The sequence below is a fragment of the Choloepus didactylus genome, chromosome 17 (genome assembly GCF_015220235.1).
Source record: "Choloepus didactylus isolate mChoDid1 chromosome 17, mChoDid1.pri, whole genome shotgun sequence".
Lineage (NCBI taxonomy): Eukaryota > Metazoa > Chordata > Mammalia > Pilosa > Megalonychidae > Choloepus > Choloepus didactylus.
Window position 1 is genome coordinate 68,137,117 of NC_051323.1, and position 22,053 is coordinate 68,159,169.

The 22,053-nt window shown below is 41.6% G+C and overlaps 1 protein-coding gene across 1 annotated transcript in view; it reads left to right on the top strand.

The window, feature by feature from the left end:
* SLC9A4 (solute carrier family 9 member A4) overlaps positions 1 to 20,936 on the top strand; it is a 50,221-nt gene extending 29,285 nt beyond the window's left edge. Inside the window, exons 7-12 of the mRNA XM_037806963.1 lie at positions 2,752 to 2,822; positions 6,144 to 6,305; positions 11,920 to 12,016; positions 15,919 to 16,050; positions 17,044 to 17,131; positions 20,504 to 20,936. Coding sequence (XP_037662891.1) covers positions 2,752 to 2,822; positions 6,144 to 6,305; positions 11,920 to 12,016; positions 15,919 to 16,050; positions 17,044 to 17,131; positions 20,504 to 20,859 — 906 coding nt within the window. The 3' untranslated portion in view covers positions 20,860 to 20,936. The remainder of the gene's footprint in view (positions 1 to 2,751; positions 2,823 to 6,143; positions 6,306 to 11,919; positions 12,017 to 15,918; positions 16,051 to 17,043; positions 17,132 to 20,503) is intronic.
* The last annotated feature ends 1,117 nt before the right edge of the window (positions 20,937 to 22,053 follow it).

Below are 22,053 nucleotides of genomic sequence, written 5' to 3' on the forward strand. Positions count from 1 at the left end.
CTGAAACTGACTCTTCTGCTTTCCTCTTCAACATTTAAGGACCCTTATGGTTACACTGGGCCCATGTGGAAAATTCAGGATAATCTGTTGTAAGGGCAGATGATTAGCCACCTTAATTCCATCTGCTACCTTAATTCTCTCTCACCGTATAAACCAGGGGGATTAGGACGTGGTCATCGTCGGGGAATCAGTGTCCTGTCTACCACAGTCTGCCGTCTGACTCTCCAAGAAGCTAGTCAGTCTCACATGCAAAGCACATTCACTCTAAGCTGTGAGACACACAATGCGGTGAAAGGATCCTGTAGGCAGCATTTTGAGTGTAGTATGCCATAAACAAAAGCAAACATTATAATGTCTCACCAATATGGACTAACTACAATGTGTAAGCTCAGAATTGAATCTTAGAGCACACCTTATCAGGGGAACGCTTACTGTAATGGTCCATAGATTGTAAGGTCTTACAGCAGTCACATCTATTCCTGAGTTGTAATGGTTATCTCTAAATCCTGAGATGCTGAGCTCCTTGTATATAACTGATCAGTCTCTGGAACTTTGGGTATTTGCGTGACACCTGAAACCCAGAGCTAGAGCTCAGCGGATATGAATGTCAGTATTGGCACATAGAGCAACTGTTTAGAAAGCTGAAAAAGAGTCCAGACTTCAATTAGAGAGATGAATGAAGCAGGTCTGGTTAAGACTAGGGCAAATTGAACCAAAGAGTAAAGGATGATGCTGACTGTGTTTTAAAACTTCAACTTCCATGTGAGACCAAGGGAAGAGATGTTTATTTGGTGCAGGATCTATATTTGCTGTAGTACACTAAACAATTTAACTTGTACAGTCAGCTTGTTCAAACACCATAATTACATGGAACTCTGAATAGTGAGATCTGGTAGGGTTGTACAGGTTAGTGTGAAATAGCAACACATCCCAAAGTAATTTGGGCAGAGAATAAAAATATATATGCAGGACCCCCAGGCATGAGTTGAAGCTGCTATCCACAGGCAGAATTTTCTCTTCATCAGGGAAGCCTCAGCTCTGGTCTTAAGGCCTTTTAACTGATTGGATCAGGACCATGCAGATCATCTAGGATAATCTCTCATGCTTAAAGACAACTGATAATGGGCTTTAATCAAGATACCATCATAGCAACACCTAGATTAATGTTTGCCTGAAAACTGGGGAGTGTGGCCTAGCCAACTTGGCACTTCAGAAGCCTATTAACAGCAACTGATGTTGAAAGTTGACTTATTTGCTTCTGAAAACTCCCCAATGGCATAAGGGGTGCTCTTTCTGCACTTTTATTAGGGGAAGGGTAAGGACTATTACTGCTTCTGCTGATATAGCCTGCTGGCTGTTTTTGGTAAAAACATCCCACTCTGGCAAGAATGAAAATAAACTGGAGCATGGTTTCTACCTGATTTAAGACCAACATAATATTTGAAGGGATGGCATTATGTAGGGCTCCAAGGAAGAGAAAGAAGAACCAATATGTGAAAGTTATAGGGAGAGGGATTTCAGCTCAATAAATGAAAGAGCATTCTAATAATTACTGCATGTATGGCATATCCAAAGGTGAAATGGAAGCGTTCTAGCAGAGCCCAGGGAACACATGGCTGTAAAAGGGATTCAAGTTTGGGGAGTTTATTGGACTAGACAATTTTTAGATTTCTTCCCCTGAGAGTTCATGACATCAATGCTGCAGAAACTGATGAAGCTTCCAAAATCAGTACTGAATTTGATGGCCAGAATCACCTGAGGGAATAAAGTAATTCAAATTCCAGGAAACCCAAACCCAAATGTTTAAAATCCATTAAATTTAATATCATTTGAAAATACTCAACAGATGAGAATAGTTAGTGTTTTAAAATATATAATGCCTGAAACTAATTCTGTATTTTTGTCTCTGTCTTTATGTTCTCAGATTCATTATTTTGACAAATTAGATAATAGACCTAAGAAAATAGAATTTGGTTATTCTACTCCTTTCTCATTCATTTATCTTTTCCTCAAACAAAATTTTAATGAATGAGGGGTAGAGGACAGTGAGTCAATTATTTAATAATTAATTTAGTGTTTTATTTTATTTTGTAAAATACTCAGAAGCCAATATAGACTTTAATGATTACAAATTTAAATTATTTGAAGAGACTAACTCATAATACTTTGAATAGTTGTTTTTCTTTCCTTAAATTTCTGTAAACAATTTTGGATAAAACAAATGTAGTATAACTAATTGGATGGTTAAATGTAAATACCACAACCCAAAGGTCAAATGTTAGAAGTGGGACATACAGACAAATTTTGTCATTATATGTTATTACTATAATAGGATATGTATAGAATTATACTTTAAGACTATAAATTGGATACAGGCATGTTCTTTTCTTTTGCAATGGACTTAAATATTATAGTTATTAGGCTTTACCTCAATATGATTTCAGTAATGATAAATTTCCTGACTCATTCTAGTAAAGTGTTTTCCTAAGCAAGTAAAAGATACCTGGTTTTCATTGCAAATTATTGTACAGTATCAAGAAACTTATCTACACAAGCTTTGACTCATGCAACTAAGTTGAATTACTGTGAAAGGCATTATATATTTGAGTTATATGAACAGAATGATAGAAAAGAGAATATATTCCAGGAAATAAAAACCTTTTTTATTTTCCAAAATACATTAGCTTTCCTTCTTTGTCTTTCAGATTTAGTATTTCACCAGCAATCATTTTCTTGTGTTTGTTTTGGCAGTTGATGGATCACTTAAAAGCTGGAATCGAAGATGTATGCGGGCAATGGAGCCACTACCAAGTGAGAGACAAGTAAGAATATCTCTGGGAAAGAATATTTGTGACATGCGGCACCTCCAAATGTTACATTGGAACCTGGGCATAAAACTAGAAAAAAACCCAGAGACAGGGATCAGGTAGAAAAGGGGCTGGAAGCCATGTCAGCCAAGAAGCAGCTGGATACCTAGCCCTGAAAATGGAAGTTGGTGGGTGGAGGAAGCAGTAGACTTACCCTAGGTTCCTTCAGAAGGAAGCACTGGTACAACTGATGGATGGAAGTGAGAAAAATCAGATTTACGTTTAGAATAAGGAAAAGGTTTCCAATGATAAGAGCAGGTCTGTTATGGAATGAATGGCTTCATGAGGCTGCAAAGGGAATTTGAAGACTCACCAGGGTTTCTGGGGAAGGCGTTCGTCCATCGTGGGGGAGGCTGCAACAAAAGAGCTTTAAGGATCCTTCTCACATAATAATTCTATAAAAACATCAAAATCTCTCTTCTCCACCTTATTTCACATTTCAGAACTGATTATTTTACTGGATTCAGCCTAGAGCCATGTTTCTGAATGATGAGGCTCTGAGGAGAGTTTCACTGAGAATGAGGAAGTAAAGAGGTTTTGGAGTTCCGCAAAGCTGGGGGAGGATATAGGAGTTAGAAGCAGTTGAAGTAGCCGAAAGAAAGAATTTTTCTCTCTAGAGCTTTCCTTCCAGCCCCCAAACATATGGATGCTGGCAATGCCAAGAGAGACCAGACCTTAAAAGAAGTAGATGTTGTGAGATGGTGGCACCTAAGCGAGAAGTCGAGAGCTTTAGGGTGGGCTCTTTTTATGGGGTGAAAAGGTATTTTCAGCAGTCTTCATAATGTTAAAGTAAATATAAATTATATGATCTAGAATCTAGGCTACAGATTTTTAAAGTCTAATTCCTATAGTTTGCCTAATGAAAAATCATTCACTATTCTTTCCTTAAGCCAAATCTATACGTTAGATACTCTGCTAGTTCTCCTTGGCCTCCAGGTCTTCACAATACAGTGGCTAGGGAAGTGGGAGAGAAAAAAGAGAGAGAAAAACAGCCTGAACAAGTAATTGTGAGCCATATGGTTAATGCTGTAACAGAGCCGAATGCATAGAACTATAATAATACAGAAAGGAGGCTGAGCTTTGGAAGTAAATGAGGAGTCCTTCAGGCAAAGAAGAGTGAAAAGCCCTCCAGGCAGCTGTAGCAGCATATTTAAATGCCCAGAGACAAGAAAGAGCAGCCCAAGGTTTGGAGACAGGAAGAGTGGGTGATGAGTGTTTGGAAAGACAGAGATAAGATTTTATGTTGTGATGCCATGGAGTTCCATACAGCTGCTTAAACTGTAAAATACTATTTGACCTTGAAAACTCAGAAAGTTTTAAATAGGGGAGTGACATGATCATGCCTGGCTTTTGGAAGGCAAACCACAACAGAAATATGTAGGATGAATTAGAGATACTGGTGGGACAGGGACCTATAAGGGAAATTTTACAAGAGTTGTAAGAATTAAACAAACTATCATTGTTTTAAACACAAAATAAGGTCTTGGCACTATGCCAGCTATTTCATATATTATATCTTGCATAATCTCCCTAACAGTCCTGTGTAATGGCTATTATTCCCATTTTAAAGATGAGAAAATCAACTCCAAGTTACAGGTTACCTGTTCTACAGCAGAACCTTGATTTGAATTCCGGTCTGACCCTAACACCTCTTCTCTTTTCAATGAACCACAGAGCTTTCAGGCCAGTGAGGGTAGGGGCTAGCAGAAGTGGTACTGAAATATTTCTGAAGTAGCCATAATGACTGGCCATGGGCAGGGAGGGGGTTGAGGAAAGGGAAAATAATAATGACTCTAAGATATCCAGATGGGGAGGGTAACAAGGTTACGGTTAAATACATCCTACGAATGTTTCAGAGATTAGATAATAGATTCCATTCAAGTTGTTTCAAGCACAGGCTTAGCCACCTTTTGGAGATTTAGTCTGAAGTTCAGGAGGAAGATCTGGAGGGAGATGAAGGTTGTGGGGTTGTCATTGAGCCGCTGACAGCAGAAGCCCTGGGCGTGGATGGGGGCTGGAGGGGGAGGACTCGGAGACGCTCCTCCTGCTCCCATGGGGCAGGTAGAGCAGGAAGGACGGGAGGAGGCTGTGAGGCGGTCAGGGAGGCTGGAAGGGAAGTGGCAGTGAGATGGGCTGTGGAGGAAACGAGTGAAGACATCAGGTGGCAGAGTGGCAAGTGAGGAAGGGCAAGGGGACCCCTGGACTGGAACATTATGAATGCAAGAGAAGCTCAGCGAGAAGAGTGCCAGAAGAGCTGTGAAGGCCAGGAGACCAAGTCCAGTGAGCTGAAGATAAGCAGGCGCAATGGCATCTTCCGAGGAAACTAGAAGAAAACTAGAAGGCTGAGGGGACGACCCCGATGGAACAAGAATGGGCATAATACGAACCAAACACGAACCCTTAAAGCTCAGGGAATCACAGCCCATTAACCTGGAGGGGACCTGACTGATACTGAATCCACCCCTGGCAGAGACCAGAAACCAATCATGAGATAATAAGACAGCAGCAGTCCAGGAAGTCATGTGCCCCTCCAGAAAATAAAGCAGGCAGACAAACTACTCTGTGAATGTAAAATGATTGAAAATGTTGAAAAGTCTCCATTCCAAACAAACGGCAGACTGTGAGGGCAGCGCACGGGAACGTGCAGCTCCATCTCTAATGGGTTGCCCAGGGGTACTGATGAAGTAGTCGGCGCCCATCAGTGTCTAACCCATTCAGCGTCTCCATCATTTAGAGTGTCAGGAAATGTGCAGGGCTCTTTCCTCAATTGGCAGGATTCAAAATGGTCCGCAACATAATGGGGCAAAACGACCGTAACTACCAGGGCCATTTAAACTTACTGGGTTCAGGTTGAAAAGGCCAGTGTTACTGTAAGTGCAGCTGCCTGCGCCGTTACAAGCGATTAGGAAGCAACACTTGTTCAAAAGCCTCAACCACCCTCATTTCTTCTCTTACATTTGGAGCTGAGCTGGGCTGTGCCCCGCCCCCCCGCCCTCTATTCCTGCCCACTTTTGCCCTGATTGCAGCTTGTCCCTTCCTTTTGTTTAGTTGATGTTCAATGTGTTCAGCCCAGTAGGCCATTTTTTCCTTACTTGAAACATACAATGTAAAAAACTATGCATGTTTTTTTAATGTGTGGAAACGCTGAGAATTGCAGGCACTGACCCGGTGTTTTTCAGAATAAACTAAGTAGTCATTTGTTTTAATGACAAAAGCATACTTACAGAACACATACAGTGAGTAAAGATTTCCAAAATGTTCATTTTCAATTTTTAGATTTAAGAAGTTTGATCATAGATATTTGCGGAAAATCTTAATCCGAAAGAACCTGCCCAAATCAAGCATCGTTTCTTTGTACAAGAAGCTGGAGATGAAGCAAGCTATCGAGATGGTAGAGTCTGGAATACTAAATTCCACAGCTTTCTCGATTCCTCATGAGTAAGTCGTACCTGCTCTTTGGTCTAGATTTTCAATATCAGAATTCCAAAGGGGGACTGACTCATTGTTCCAGTTAAAGATCATACTGGGAGTAGCGAGGCAGAAAAATGAGGAGGGAATCATGAAGAAAAGATGATTTCAGCCTTGGAGTTTTGTGGCTTGGTCCACACTCAGCATGTTTCACCTGATTTCTGAAAACTTGGTAGCAAAAGTTGCCTACTTGGAGTATTTTGACTCCTTTTTTTGGGGGGTGGGGAGGGCAAGTGAATTTATAGACTTATAACCATTTTACAGGACTTGCTCGTTCTCCTCCTGAGTTGAAATCTCTACTCTTTAGCCCTCGTTCTTTAGATTCGGCTGTTCCTACCACTGTGTTTCTTCCTTAAGTCACTCCTTTTCCTCCCTGGTATGAGGAGAGACCGGGTCAGTATCCTGGGATGTTAGCTTGGATTTGGGATGAGGGATATGGTGTTGGGTGGGCTGTTTGTAATAGTGTCTAAGGTGACGGTCGATGCGAGATTGTGCGATTTGCCCTGAGTCTACTTGAGGCCAGCTCGGAGTAAGAGCGGAGCACCTGCTGCCCTCCTGGGAACGGGGTCCCAGGGGACTTGGTACGGAGGTGGGGCCCAGGGAGGGGTGGTGCCCGTATATGAGTCCGTCATTACAAGGTGATTCCCTGTTGGAATATGGCACTTTTCTTGGGGGATTCTAGAGACTAATTGTCTCAAGAGCTGGCTTGATATTTTTTAAGACTGCTTTAACTCTCTCAGGCTACATGGTCTGACATTTAATAGGAGCCTCTTCAATGTCACAATAGTGTCTCCCAAGGATATCCACTTGTCTTCCAAGGAACTGTTTATGAATTGAGAAATTTTCACAGCATATATTTAGGATAAGAAACACCAGCCCTTTCCATCTTGCTGTCTTCAGCAGGTAATAACACTTAGTCATGAGCTTCAGTTGTGCCCTCACATTTAAAATGCAAGTTGAGGGAAGAGCTAAGAATAGGTAGCAATGAAATCATCGTAATGCCTGGTTGTTAATTCTCGGATAACGCCTTCATCCCTTACCTGCTGATGAATCAGAAACACCACTGCCTTTCTCAGAGGTCCCGGGAAAATCTACACTAGCTTCCGGGAGGGGATCTCGGTATAAAGAGGAAACTTTCTGCCTTATTTCTCGGGAACATTGTTTGCGTTGCTTGTTTGTTTGTTTTTGGTGCTGCCGATAACATTGTTTTGAGGAAATTTCGATACTAAAATGGGAGTGTGCTTGCAAAGATGTATATAACCGAGCCATCTGGGAGCCTGAGGCGAAAGGAAAATCAGTAATACTGATTCTGTTGTTATTTAAATTTGGATATTTTAATCATTATCGATTTTGGCATTCATCTTTATTTTCTAACATATTGTATTAGACTATTACTCACCTTGATTTCTGAGATTTTTGGCACCCCTTGCATTACATACCTGTGGTGAGTGCCGCACTTGCCTCACCCAGACCCGGCCGGTTATGTGCACCTACTACGCGCTGCAGGCTCTGTGGGAGCAGACATAGTCCCTGCACCCGTGGAGCTCATACTCCAGCAGGGCCACAGACATTAATAATAATAATAAAAATGTCATACAAACAAATAATCATAAGACTAGGAGCTGGCGAGCGAATGGGAGGTAAACTTCACTGGCCCTGCATTTGCCCTGCTCCCTGATGGATGAGTTGGAGTGAACTGGGTGCAGGAGAGCGGGGCTGGGCAGCCTCAGGCTCTGGCAGCACTGGAGACTTCCTGGATTTGGTTGGCTCACTAGTGAAGTGAGCACTTGGCTTTAGGTATGCAGGAGTGCTTATCTCTAATGAGAATCAGTCTGTCATGAGGTAAAACATATTTTGAATCTCTGTATCACATTGCATAGGCCATAGGCAATTGCCTTCTTTTCTGACCTCAAGACGACTTTTAAACGAGCTTTATTTGGAAAGGGCCCCTTCTTGAGTCAATTATTTTTCAGACATTGACTTAAGATTAGTAAGATAGCCTTATAGGTAAGAGATTTTTCCTCCTATAGCCTAAACCAGTTCGTTAACTAGAGTAGGAGAGGGTTTTTTTTTTTTTTTAAATCTGATATTTAATACAAGTTGAGTATTTAAATTGCATTTATTTGATCTCATCAGAAATCTGTAGGACGTCAAGCAAAAAGGAATTCCTCTCCTAAGATCAAAGCAGCTAATTTTTTTTAAAAACAAACCTTCTTACAATAATAGGAAAAAGAAGTGTGTACTCAGCTCGCTTTTTACTACTCTGCATGCGACGATAACAACAAAATGCACATAAATTTTTTTCTTCAGAAGTTTAAGCAATTGTTTTACAAGAAGTTTGGATTCCCAAAACCTTGGGACCTTCAGGAAAATGCAACCACCAGAAGTTCTATACGGCACAGTGCGGATGAGGTTGATTCTGTAGATGATGTTGATTGCTTTTACAAACATTATCTTATTTGACCCTCCAAACCACCCAATGAAATAGGCAGATTATATATTTTGATTATTATTTTAAACATGAGTCTTACCAATGAGTGGTAAGTTCTTAGAAATAGCAGAGAATAGAGACTCAAACCAATTAAAAGCATTGAACCTTCAAAAAACCCAAACATTTCAATTAAAGGGATCTGAAAATATTTATCAATATATATTTAAATTTTAAAATATTGTATTTTAAAACTCCTAATAGTTTTAACATGTCATTTTTAAAATAGCACAAAAATAACTTCATTATAGTTGAAGAATTTTTTCATTGATCATAGGTTAACAACTATCAGTTTAAACTTAACGCATTCTTTCACGGAAGACTCTGGAATTCAGATTCTGATGCCGTTTTCCTTTCTGTATTGGAACTGTGCATGCTGTGGGGAGCAGTGCCATCTTCTCACCCACTCTTCACTCATTCCAAATGTTGGTTGTCTTTTTGACCTTTCTAAAAAGACATAGGGCAAACTTCACGTAGGGAACAGCTGTTAAGCACCATTATATATTCAGTGGGCACGTCCTTCACTCATTTTCACATGCATTTCCCACAGATTTCATTATCTAAAGCAATTAAAAGAAGACGGATTCCTCTAAATGAATGGGAAGGTAATATTTGGTCTTTTGACAATTCATACTATGGTACAAATACATCTCCTAGGTTTCATATTTGTACTAGTGTGTCTAGAATTGAAGCCTTTTGTTTTCCTTTTATAGCATCTGGAAAAAAATAAACACAAAAATCGACAGTTAAGAGAAGTGTGAACCTTTTATTCAAGTTGACATGGATTCAGATTCTCCCAGTTTGGTTTTCATAGCCACGAAATTATCATGGAACTTTTATTTAAGATGACAGCGATGCCCTTTATGGATAATGAATGAGTGTTCCAACAAGAAGATTCTTTTCGTTTATAATTTCAGTTTTTAATTTTTTACCTAGGTCTTATTGCCAGCTTCTAAGGATTGTATCTTTCCTGTGCTCGTGAGCTGAGCACATCGGGATGAATCTGCTTGTGAAGGGATATGTGGGAAACTCCAGGCTGAATTCATCATGACTGAGTTCGTCATTCCTCTGTGTAATTTTATAGCTGTGGATCAGTGAGAAAGATGGTGGTTTCAGAATTCCTGTATTATTCATTCTGGCCAGCAGCCTGGATGGATCTTAATTAAATCTAGTCTTTCCCAAAGTGGTCAATTATAAACCAGGGAAGAGTGCCAAGTTAGATCTGCTGTTGTATTAACTTTAACTGTATGTACTTGGTTTTTCCTACTTGGTTGTTTTATTATAAACACGGAAAATGAAATTGTTTAACTAGCTGTGTTTCTGCCTAGCAATAGAAAACACTCACCATAAATAAAGGAATGTGTTCAGATGTGGGGGCGGGGGGGCATCTACATCAGGATAAATTTCATTTGAAGGACATTTAAACAGCTAAGTTGAAACCCTGATAATAATGTTTAGATCACCGATGGTGGTTACCCAAACATTAATAGAGGTGACATTTTTAGCCCTGAGGTATGGAAACTCTGATTTCAATAATTTTGTAGAAAGATCACTATTCAGTCTAAATAAAATCCTGACATACCATAGTATCCAGTATTCAAGTCCTTAAAAATCTTCCACCTATCATACATTACTTTCAAAATGTCCTTGCTTTTTTTGGCTGTATTTCTACTCATGTCTGGAAAAATATACTTCAAAGGTGGCCTGTATTGAAACTAATAATAATTCACCTCTGTGATCAATTGTCCTAAGAACTGTTGCAAGCAGATATACAAATCCATCAGTTCCCTTATGCATTCAGAAGAGCTGCCGCTAGGAAAAAAATCTGGGTAGGGGTTTATACCAAGAGATTAACCGAGGTGGTAGTATCAAAAGACGGATGTGGGATGGTGGTTAATTTTCATGAGTTCTCTGTTTTGTTCTTATTTTCTACAGTGAATATATGTTATTCAGGTAATAAGAAGTTTTAAAAAATTACTGCCACTAGGTTGAAATCAAATACGGGTCACATGAGAATTCTGAACATAGCAATGTCATGACTCTGAAATCCAAAGGACAATTGAGCATTGACTGCTAACCTGTGCATGACCTGGTTTCTGAGCACTTTGGAGGGGTCAGTGAGGAGGGGGGAGCAGCCAACTGCTTCTAGACTCTTCCAGAAGGTGCCCCAGGTCTCGGAGCTCAGGCTGGCTCTCATGGTGACAATGGCCTAATTCCCCTTGTAAAACATGGTCTAGCCTCTTACAATTATTTTTTTAGCCAGAGATAAACTCTCTAAAGGGACAATTCCAAGATAAATGTCCTCATCTCATAAAACTTTAATAGTTTCTTAGATCAGTCCTACTCAAAACATGATTAAAAGGGGACATTTTAGGTTGTATACATGTTACTAGAATAAAAATTAACACAAACAAATAAAGGACTGTACAACACAAACAGCAACCCCTAACGTAAACCATGGTCTATAGGTAATAGTTCAATTATAAAAATGTTCTTTCATCTATTGGGACAAATGTACCATACTAATGCAAGGTGTTAATAATAGGGTGGTAAATGGGAACTGTATTTTATGCATGATGTTTTGTAAACTTACAATTTTTCTAATAGAAAAGTGACAAAAAACCTGGTACATGCACTGACATTGGTCCACAAACTGTCTGCAATGAGAGATACATACTACACTGAGAGTCAGCCACTGAAGTAATTTCATTTCTTTTGAATCTAACAATAAAACATTTGGTTTGCATTTTACTATATCTTTTAAACATTTTATTTTCTAATAATTTATTTTTATTGTGTTTTATTAATGGGGTCAGTACATGACAGATTTAGAGGGCAAAAAAATTAAATGGTCTTTCACCCCCTTAAATCCTCTTTTAAAAGTGGGTTAGAAAAGAATGATAGGCACAGCTACCATATTTTCATATCTGTAAGTTAAGGCACATGTTCTGGTATTTTAAATGGACTTATTACAACCATAGGAATGATTATGTAAAAAGTGTTATGCGCATTTGGATTCCCCCTTTTGATACTTTGACAGAGCCTCTAGTTAAAATGGAAGAATAATATTTGGCTTCCCTCCAATAATGTTTCCAGGGCTCAGAGGATACAAAGAATCAAAAGGCTTTCCCCTGAAGATGTGGAGTCCATGAGGGACATTCTGACACGCAACATGTACCAAGTCCGACAAAGGGTGAGCACACGTCTTCTGCAGCATCCCATCGCCTATCCTGGGAACCAGCCCTGCAGAAATCGGTTCTTGTTCACAGTAACTTCCCTAGAGCAGTTTTCTTGCTGAACAACTTCTCTCTGCTTATTTTGGAGAACAGAAACTTAATTGTTTTGTTTCTGCTGAAAAAAATTGGAACCTGTTGTGTAAAGAGAAATGCAAATCCAGTGGATGGCTGTAGGGGTCAGGCTGTCCTAGCTCTGCAACCTGGTGCTCTCCAGAACCTGCTTCTTCCAGAGACAAACAAGCAGTGAGGCTCCTTCACCGGCACCACAGAGACAAGATGGCAGTAGGGCACTGACGACATCCAGGTGTCGCAAGCTTATTGACTACAGCAGAGTGCACAAAATTGAGATGGCTTAGATTAGAATATTGAAGGTATACAGTACTGTAAAGCCTGAATGAAAGAGACATCTTAAGCATGTTTTTATTTTTCAATTTGGACAGGACTTACATATTAAAAAGGAATCGGTAGGAAGTCTTTAGTAGTGCCTTGGGCCTATCAAGAACATTTCTGGGAAGGTTGGGTGAGTCCTTCTGAACCACGACTCAGTAAATGAACTTTAAACTTGCATCCTCTGTATAAGAGCTTTTTCAAATCTGCGGATTAAATTGTCCGTCATGATTCTTGAATATAAGTTAATTCATCGTGAGGGCTTTGGTTTTTGTGATGATGTCATAGATCGTAGTCTTGATGGAACAAAAATAAAATCAATCCAGTTGAAGCTCTGCATTTTTAAGTCAAAGATGCTGAAGTTAGAGGAGTTTGTTTTCTGACTTGTTCGCAGTACAAAGCAAATCCAAGTTAAGAATCCAGGTGTTTCAACCTCCAATCTAGTGCCCTTTCCATGACGCTAGACTTATATGTCTAGTGAAGGTCAATGTCTTCTGTTTCAGATAAGTCAATGATTAAAGAGAATGTGTCAATGAGAGGCCCTGTACCAGCTGAAAGAATATAGGGCACCTCAATCAAAGCATGCTTAGAGTAAATTCCACGGCTTTCAAATCATTCCAAGTAAAACTGTTTCAGTATGACTATCACATTCTACCTTAGTAAGTAGATAAAAGCTTCCTGGTTTGAAGAATGTCACCTAGCTCAGTGAGGAAGGCCAAGGCCTAAAAGATGCCTGATACTTTGCCTTTTGCCCCATGTTGATAAAGGTCAAATTTGGGGAAAGGTCCAGAAATGATGGAGATCCTGGGAATACAACCCAGTCTTTTTCTTCCCTTTGACACAGCCAGCTAGAGAGCCAACTTTCTTTTTAAGTGTGCCTACTCAGTCTGTCCTCAAGAGTTCTCCCTTCTAATCCATGCAGCACCCCATGTCCTTGTTGCCCCCCAAATTAAGAGCATAGGCCACTTTTAATTAAAAAATGTATTGCTGATCACCATGGGGAGAACATAAATAGTAAACCTCTGATATGGTGTTATGTCCACTTTTATTACTCTAAGGGAATAAAGCCCAGCAATCCTTCCCCTTACTAGCTTTCATTTTGACTCTGTCCTTTTCAAAGATCATGGGGCTCCTCTCTTCCACCATGCTCTTCCTGCCCTCTTCAAGGCAAAGTCACCCCAAAGATGCAGCCCAGGACAGCTATACAACTGCTCTTTTTCCAGGGGACACTCTACATTTTTGAGGTTCCCCAGCCTGGGGACAGGTGATAGACCTCCCGCAGGGCAGGGTTGGTGTTTGGGGCATTTTCTCACCAGCCACATCTTGGAAGAGGCCATGTTGGGAGTCAGGAGTCACTTTGGGGCAGGGCTGGGGTGAGGACAGGGTTTGACTCTGGGTAAGCTATTAAATCCTGAAGCTGAGGGGACTCTGCTGGGTGTCTTGCACCTGGGAGGGCTCTGGCCACTTGTGGTTCAAGTCCCTTCCCTTCAGCAAGCCCGGGACAGGATCTTCGTTGGTGGCAAGGCTGAGGGATGACCCTCTGGGGAGTGGGGCGTGTTCTGGATTTGACTTCTCAGAGGGTCAACCACAGAGACATTCTTCTGGAACACAGTGGGAAAGGAGATTGAGGAAAAACTCTTTCTAAACTTACAAGTAAAGCAAATGGCCTCAGCCCGGACCTCAAAGATAGGACAAAGATTTATGGGCACTCTCAGAGTTGTTATATACTCTCAAAGGAGGAAAGTTTATTCAATTTAGGTTCCCTTCAGCAAATATTTAATGCACATCTAGAATGTTCCAGGCATTAGGAACAGTACACTGACAGATACAGCACTTTCTCCCATAGAATTCAAGGTTAGAGAAAAATACAGACTGTACTTGACCACCAACTCCTTCACAAAAGGGTGGTCAAGGAGAAAGAAGAGGAAAGAAACCTGCATGTACTGAGGATTTACATGCTTCCTACAGTTAGGCAAAATGGACAAGCGCCTGGTTGATATGATGTGAGGCAAAATAGAAGACCCAAATATCTAAATGTACCTTAAGATACAACCTTCCCCCAAGTCCAGGGGTTGGAAATTCCCCTTTGAGCGTGCACACCCTGGGCCTTGAGGGTTGAGTCTCTACTCCTTGGCAGGTTGTCCGTGCCTTGGCCCTTGAAACCTCCCCTCCCACCTCCACACCCCCAACCCCAGTCTCCTCTCTCACCACACTTTGAACTGTCCTTCAATGTCCGGTGATAAATTCCTGGCTCTGCTCCAGTATCCCTTCTCCCCTTCTCCCCCACCACCCCCTAAGTTGTTTCACAGTTCTATGTCTTACCTCATGTGCTCCATCTTCCTGAAATTTTTCCTGGATAACACTATCTTTCAAGATTCAGCTCACTGCAATAAATCTTTCTGACCCCAAGACTAGATGAGTATACTTTTCCTGTGATCTTATAACTCAGTATCTTATCACTTACCTTGGCTTGTTTGTTTGACTCTCCCAGTAGACTGTAAGCTTTTTGAAGATCAGAATTCTAACACCTAATTTTTTCAGTCCTGAGCCTACCACCATACCCAGCACATGAAAGATGCTAAATAAGCATTTGCTATATTGCTGTTGAATTGAGTATCTTTATTCAAACATTCATTTACAAGGAAGGATAGCACCCATAGTCCCGATCACCTGTTATCCTTGTGGTTTCTCAGTGTACGTGGTGTGTCACCTCACTGACGTAAGGAAACTGGGTGTCCACACCAGTGAACCTCGAATGAACAAGAAGGGGGAGAAGAAGTTCTAGTGAAGTGCTTTGCAAATGCCTGTCTGAGGACTGACATTAGGCCACGGTCTGTGACAAATTTTCACCCCCAAGACCTGCGGTAAAGACAGGGAAGGAGGTTTCCATAAAACTAATTAATTCAATTTGAAGGATTGTTCTTCATCTGAGATTGTCTCCTTCCTACTATTTTTCTTAAAAGACCTCTTCCTTTTTGAATGGATGATGATGGTGATGGCAATGGGTAGATATTTTTTAGTGTCTTTAATAGGCAAAATTAAAAAAAAAAAAAAAAAGCCAGCAACCCTATAGAAATTCCCAAAATAGTTTTGACATTTGCTTGATCATTCAAGAAAAGTTTAGGAACCACTGGTCTACCATAAAATAACACGAGTCAGGGAAGAAAGTGTGTGTATGGAGCAGCCCAAGTTTGTGGGTACCGTAGTGGGGGGCCACTGCAAGGATAATAGGGTTAACACTGCTGTGTGGTCAGAAGGCACAGGTCCCGTCCCAGCTCTGCCCTGATGGTGGGTGACCTCGGGAACACGTGTCTCTCACCCTTGGCCATGCTTTACCAATCTTGGCCCGGACAGCCTCCACGATGCCTTCTGGCCCTCATGTGCTTGATTTCACAATTTTTCAGCAGTGTCCTGAGGCTGAAAGTTGCAGTGGTGATGTCCTTACGTATTTGTCATTCCATTCTCTCTGCAGACCCTGTCCTACAACAAATACAATCTCAGACCACAAACAGGTGAGAAGCAGGCTAAAGAGATTCTGATCCGGCGCCAGAACACACTAAGAGAAAGCACAAGGAAAGGCCACAGCCTGCCGTGGGGAAAGCCGGTACTGGACTCTCGGCTCTCGGGACCCTCCTTCAGTCTGCAAATGTCCATCGCCCGGTCACTGGGCCTGTTCTTGTGTGCAGCTTATGCACGACCCAGGCTGGGGAAACAGGAAGAGATGGGAGTGGGTGGTGGTGATTAATTGTGATTAGGCAAAGGGGAAGCTCATTCGTAAAAATTAGAGGAAGGAAACCGTGAGGGATGAATAGTTGTTTTTGGAGGAACAGGTCCTCAGGTGAATTACCACCGACATAAAAAATTAAAAACAGACTGCTGCCTTGTTGCTAGAGAAATGCAAAAGTAAGAAGGTGCAGCATAGCAAGGCCACCCCCCCTCTCTCGATCCAAGGAACCCAAGGGCCTCAGGAACCCATGGGGTACATGGCAGGGAATGTACCTGGGGGCAGGCTGACCTGTCCCCAGAGCAGCAGGTGGATAAGGGGGGCTCTGAAGGGGGTGGAACAAAATGGAGGCCATTGGAGATGCTGGGACCCCCTTGCAGAGTGGGGCAGTTCCTGGCACCTGCTTGCTGGGCTGTGTGTCCAGAGCCAGACCACAGTGGTCAGGTTCTGAATATTACAGGAGAACTCCAGGGTCCAGGGCTGCTGGCTAGAGGAGCTGCCTTCTTTCCTAGAAAGGTAGAGAGGGGTTTGTTTTGGCCAAGACTCTTGTACCTCATCTTCAAATCACCCACTGTACACCTGAACTCTTCCTGTTTCAAACCAATCTTGCTAGGATTTCTGGATGGCAGTTGAGTCTGGAGCAGACCCTAATTTTGTTCCCAATCTCAGTGGGGCTCTGTCTTTGAGATGCTCTTAATGGTCCTTTATATCAAGAAAGAGAAAGGAACTCTATACTGAAGGTGAAAGTAACTGAAAGCCAGTAATCCAAACAAGATGCTTTGCTCTAGGTCCATATCCTTCACTTAATTTGTCACGTGAAGCTCTCAACTGCAGTAGCTAATTTGGCTTTTTATTTTCACTTGGTTCTCACAGGCTGGCACCAAAAATATCCGCTACCTCTCCTTTCCTTATAGCAATCCTCAGTCAACAAGAAGAGACGCAAGGGTTGCAGAATTCACAGGTAAAGTAACCTGCATGTTTGGTGCTTCTTCTCTTAGAGCAAGGGTTGGTAAACTTTTCCTGTAAAGTATTAGATAGAAGACGTTTTAGGGTTGGTGGGCCGAGAAGCAAAATCAAGGATATTATGTAAGTCCTTATATAAAAAGAGAAAAAAACATTTTTTTTTTAATGGGTGAAATTCAAAACTTTGTTTATGGACATTGAAATGTAAATTTCAGATAATTTTTACTTTTTTTTCTACCATTTAAAAATGCCAAAACCATTCTTAGCTCTTGGGCCACAGAAAAGAGGCTGGCTGCTCCTCTCTTAGAGTAGTGTAAAGCACAGAAAAGCCTCCCTTGAGTAATGTACAAATCTTAAATAAAGTAGTAATTTAAGAAAACACAGCAGAGCATTAAAGAAATAATACACTGTTATAAGTGAGGGTTATTCCGGAAGGTGGGGTGGGTTGAACATTTGAAAATGTATTTACATTATTCAATAAATTAATAGATCAGGGCATATAAATCCTATCTTTTCAATAGATGTCATAAGGGCATCTCAGTCATACTCTCAGTCAAACTCATAAAATCCCAGGGGAAAAGAAAATACAACCTGTAAGAAGAAACTACATAACTCTACTTCTCCATGTGGAGTTGCCTCCTTGTATTATTCTGAGATGAAGCAAGTGAGTGCACATAAAACTCTTGCAACAGTGCCTGGAACTGAGTAAATGCCCCATAAATATTAGCCATCATTATTATTACCTTGAGGGAAATAAAATGAAGACTTGAAGACATGGGTAGATATAGGTGTTCTTGGAAAGGGAAGACAACAGTGCAAAAATATCAGTTCTACATGAATTAATATAGACATGGAATGAAATCCTCATATATATATAAATATAAATATGAATATAAATTCTTTGAAGGATGAACAACTGGATCTAAATTGCATCTGGGTGAGCAATGCAGAGTGGTTAAACTAGATAGCTAAGAAGGAAAAGTAATGAAGTGGGACTTATTTTACCAGTTATCCTTAATAAGTTTGTAATAATTAAAATAATAATCAGGGTTAGACTGAGATAGTTCTTAGCATATATCTAGGCACAATTATTCAAATTCACCTTCTCTCCAAACATGAAATCTTTTGCTCCCATTGAAGGACCAGGGAATGGCTGGGGGGCTCTAGGGGAGAACGTGGAGGGAAATGTGTGAACAAACAGCCGGTCCCTGGCTAACCAGACGCTTTCCTTTCTAGCTCTCCGCTTGCCCTCTGGTGTCAGAACTTCTGGGAGCTCCCTCTGGGCCTGGTGAACTACACACACTCTTTCCTGGCTCCTTTGAGTTTTGGACTCACTTGTTCTTCTAGGTAGAGAGGTAGCCTTGCAGCTACTTCTGTTCCCTGAGGCTGCCTTAAAGCCCTGGTGGAGAGGAAGAGGGGGAAAGGCTGCACTCAGAGAACGCGGGGCCTCTGAGCCTTGTATGTTGTACCAGGAACCTCACGTCCTTCCCCCTGTGTATTCCACTCTAACCTGCCCTGAGGAGAAAGCACTTTCCCTGCTGCTTCTCCTTTCACCCTGCCCCCCTGGGTGCTTGTGTCCAGAAATTGAGGCTGTGAACCAGGCAGAGATAGAAAAACAGATATTCAGACTTTGCTGCAGATGAGTGCACTGATCTGTCCCGGAAGTGCACTGATCTGTCCCGGAAGTGCACTGCCGGGGTGCTCCTGTGGGGGCGGGCTGGGAAAAGAGGCCAGGCCCAGTCCCACCTCTCTCCTTCCCGCCTCTGCTCTCCAGCTAACCTCTTCCTGGGTTAGTGACTGAGTTGAGTGCAAAGTTGGAAGTTAATGGCCCAAGCCTCTTTCCAGGCTTGGAACTCACTTTACAATAACCCAGAAGGTGGTCAGGAAACCGTAGCTCGAACCCATCCAGTGATGTGGAGCTTGCCGCCCCAGAAGGAGTGGAAACTGGGGGCTGCAGCTGACGGGAGTGAGGTAAGGAAGGGGGCCATTAAGGTGGTGTTCTTAAACCTCAGGTAGTGGTCCAAGCACCAAGGAGAACTCTGGTCCCAGGTCAGATGGTGGAGCCCACAGTAAAGGGAAGTGATGGAGAAATAGACAAAGATACCGCCTGCCACAGTTTTCTTCCTTCAGAGTAGTTGATTGCCCCACTCCCATCCCTCAACTTCCAAGCTCCCTTCTCAGGACAGAAAATTCGGTCACGTTTTTGAAAAAAACATCTTTTGACAGTGCATTTTAGATTTTCTTGTGTCCCACATTCTAAAAATATTTTTGCCAAGTATAAACGTTTGGGCATATAAATTCTAGCTGTAGGGTTTTGTTTTGTTTTGTTTTTGGATGGAATGGAGAGTAGGAGAGAGGAAAGTACTTTCGAAGTCAAATATGTATGTCTTAAAATATTTAAATTTGCAGGAGACTATCTGAAGGGAAAATAAATTTATAAGATAAAACTTTGAGGAAATGGGAATAAATGAGATGTGTGGGAACTATTCCTGTGAAGATGAGTGTGCACTGAGGTGGGTAAAAGTTAATGTCATATGCCTGGTTTAGGACGTGGAAGGAAATCCGAGGGGGGATATCACCCAGCTGCCCAGTTGGCTTCTCTGATTTATGAACCCACTTCACCGCCACACGTGGCATGTAGAAAGGAGAGGGCTACTGCCTGGTGGGGAAGCACCCTGCTTTGGAGCTAGACGGGCTCTGCTCACGTTCCAGCTCCTACCAGATGTATGACATTGAAAAGTCACTTAACCTGCCACTGAAATCTCAGCCTCTTTATCCATGAATTGAGGACCATAATCTTACCCATCTCAAAAGGCTGTTATCGTTATCATCATTGTCATATGGCAGTGCAGTGTCTTTGCCTCCGTCCCTCCTTTGTGAAGTGAGCAGCTCTCTGCTGTGGTTACCTCTCAACTCTATTTCTCCAGGGTCAGCTATTTCAAGGTGAAAGGGGTGCAGCTCACATTTAATGTTTTCTAGTATCCACTGATTTAAAAAACCAAGATAAAACCACTGATTTTCATAGAGCAGTGCTGTATAAACCTCTGTTTTGCTGTTCTTTAGTTGGGTCAGTGGTGGCCTTTGACAGTGCAAAGCATTATAAGACCATTGATCGAATTTTGAAAATAGACACTGCCTTAATCGCATGGTGGTGACTGACTTGATGCGTTTCTGTTTATTTCTAACAACGCCCGTACAGCGTCTGCGGCCCTGCCTTTGGGTAGCGACCTAGGAAAGAAAAAGCCATGCTGATAAGAAGATTTGAGTGTTAAGAGCTGGAAACTCCAAAAGGACTTTGCTTCATTCTGAATTCCTGCTCTCTGGATATTAAGTCTTGTTCTTTTCTCCTCTTGTCATTTTGTTTTCCTAGATGATGACAGCAGTAATTCAGGATGTCCTTCTGTCACGCTCAATGCACGCTCTCTCACTGGGTCACCGCAAGGTAGACAACAGATGCAAGAAATGATCCCGATGAAGAGCCTACAGAAAGGAGGGAAGTCATTCAACTTTGGTTATCAAAGAAATACAAGCCAAGAGGAGTACACTGGCAGACTCGGGAGGGCAGCTTTAAGGCCCAGACCACTATTTCATGCAGTAGATGAGGAGTATGAATCTGGAGAGGAAAGTGAGGAAGGGGCCTCAGCAACTGGGTCCAGATGGACGGCTGAGCGTGGAAACAGCAGGGAACATCACAAATCCCATAGTCCTTTGCTCCAAAGAAAATAGTTTTGCTGCCTACAGGCTGTTTCTGTATTTTTCAAGAATCTGTCTTCCTCTTATTGTGAAAGAAGAATTTTCAGAGTTCTGGAGAGAGCTATTGAGTTTACTTTCTTGAAACCACTAGACTTTTTTTTTTTTTTTTTTTTTTTTTATGAACAGGACAGGGAGATTCCTTGGAGGACTGGGAGCAGACTTGCAGGACCTGCCACGTTTTTAGTTGGTGTTCCTTTGTAAGTGAATTCCCAGCAATAGAAGTTATTCGTCCCAGGAATTATTCACTAGGCATTCCTAAGAGCTTTATATCAAGAGCATCTGATCCATGTTATATATTGAGATGCAAGTATGATTGCTCAGTAATTCACATTGAACTATATGCATGTGCAACTTACAATCAAATTAGAACTAGAACTAGGAGCAGTCTTAGAAATCAATAGCCCTGTATTTACAGATAAGGACATATTGTTTAAACTCACATGGCTCCACAAGCTGATTGTCCTCCCTCACAAGGGGATGCATTCCATTTTGATTTTGATATTCAGTATGCAATAATTACATTTCCTGGGAGAGATGGCATTTGTAGTAATGTTGCTATATTTAACCAGGGTCAATGATGGCCAGATACAATGCAGACTATAGGGTTAATCTGTGAACAATGAGTTAGTAGTCTATTTTATAATTGGAATATTTATTTAAAAACCAAATAGTAGAAACAAAGCAGCCATAAACGGACTTTAATAGCCATGACAAGAACAACAGATATTTGTAGGGTGTGATATTTTGCCCAAGGATTTGAACCTATTTTCCCATCAAATTTTCCATCCTCATCATCCCCAAACTTGACCTTGAACCTCACACTCCAGCTTGCCAACTTTACTAGACCACCTTTCTTTCCTCCTCCATTCCTTCTCTTCCTTCCTTCCCTCCTTTCTGACCAACCACCTGTAGGTTAAAAATATTCATTAATTGCAATTTATCGGGCCAAATGACTAATCTATAACAATTGATTAACCAAAACAGTCTTTTACCATCTCTACCATCTCCAACTGACACATCTTTAAAGGCCATGATTAAATGCCACCTGCTCCCTAGTCCTACCTTATCCTTCTGGGACTGCTTAAAACAACAGTTCTGGAAGCTGGAAACTCGAAATCAAGGTGTTGGCAGAGCCATATTCCCCCTAAAGGATCTAGGGAAGTCTCC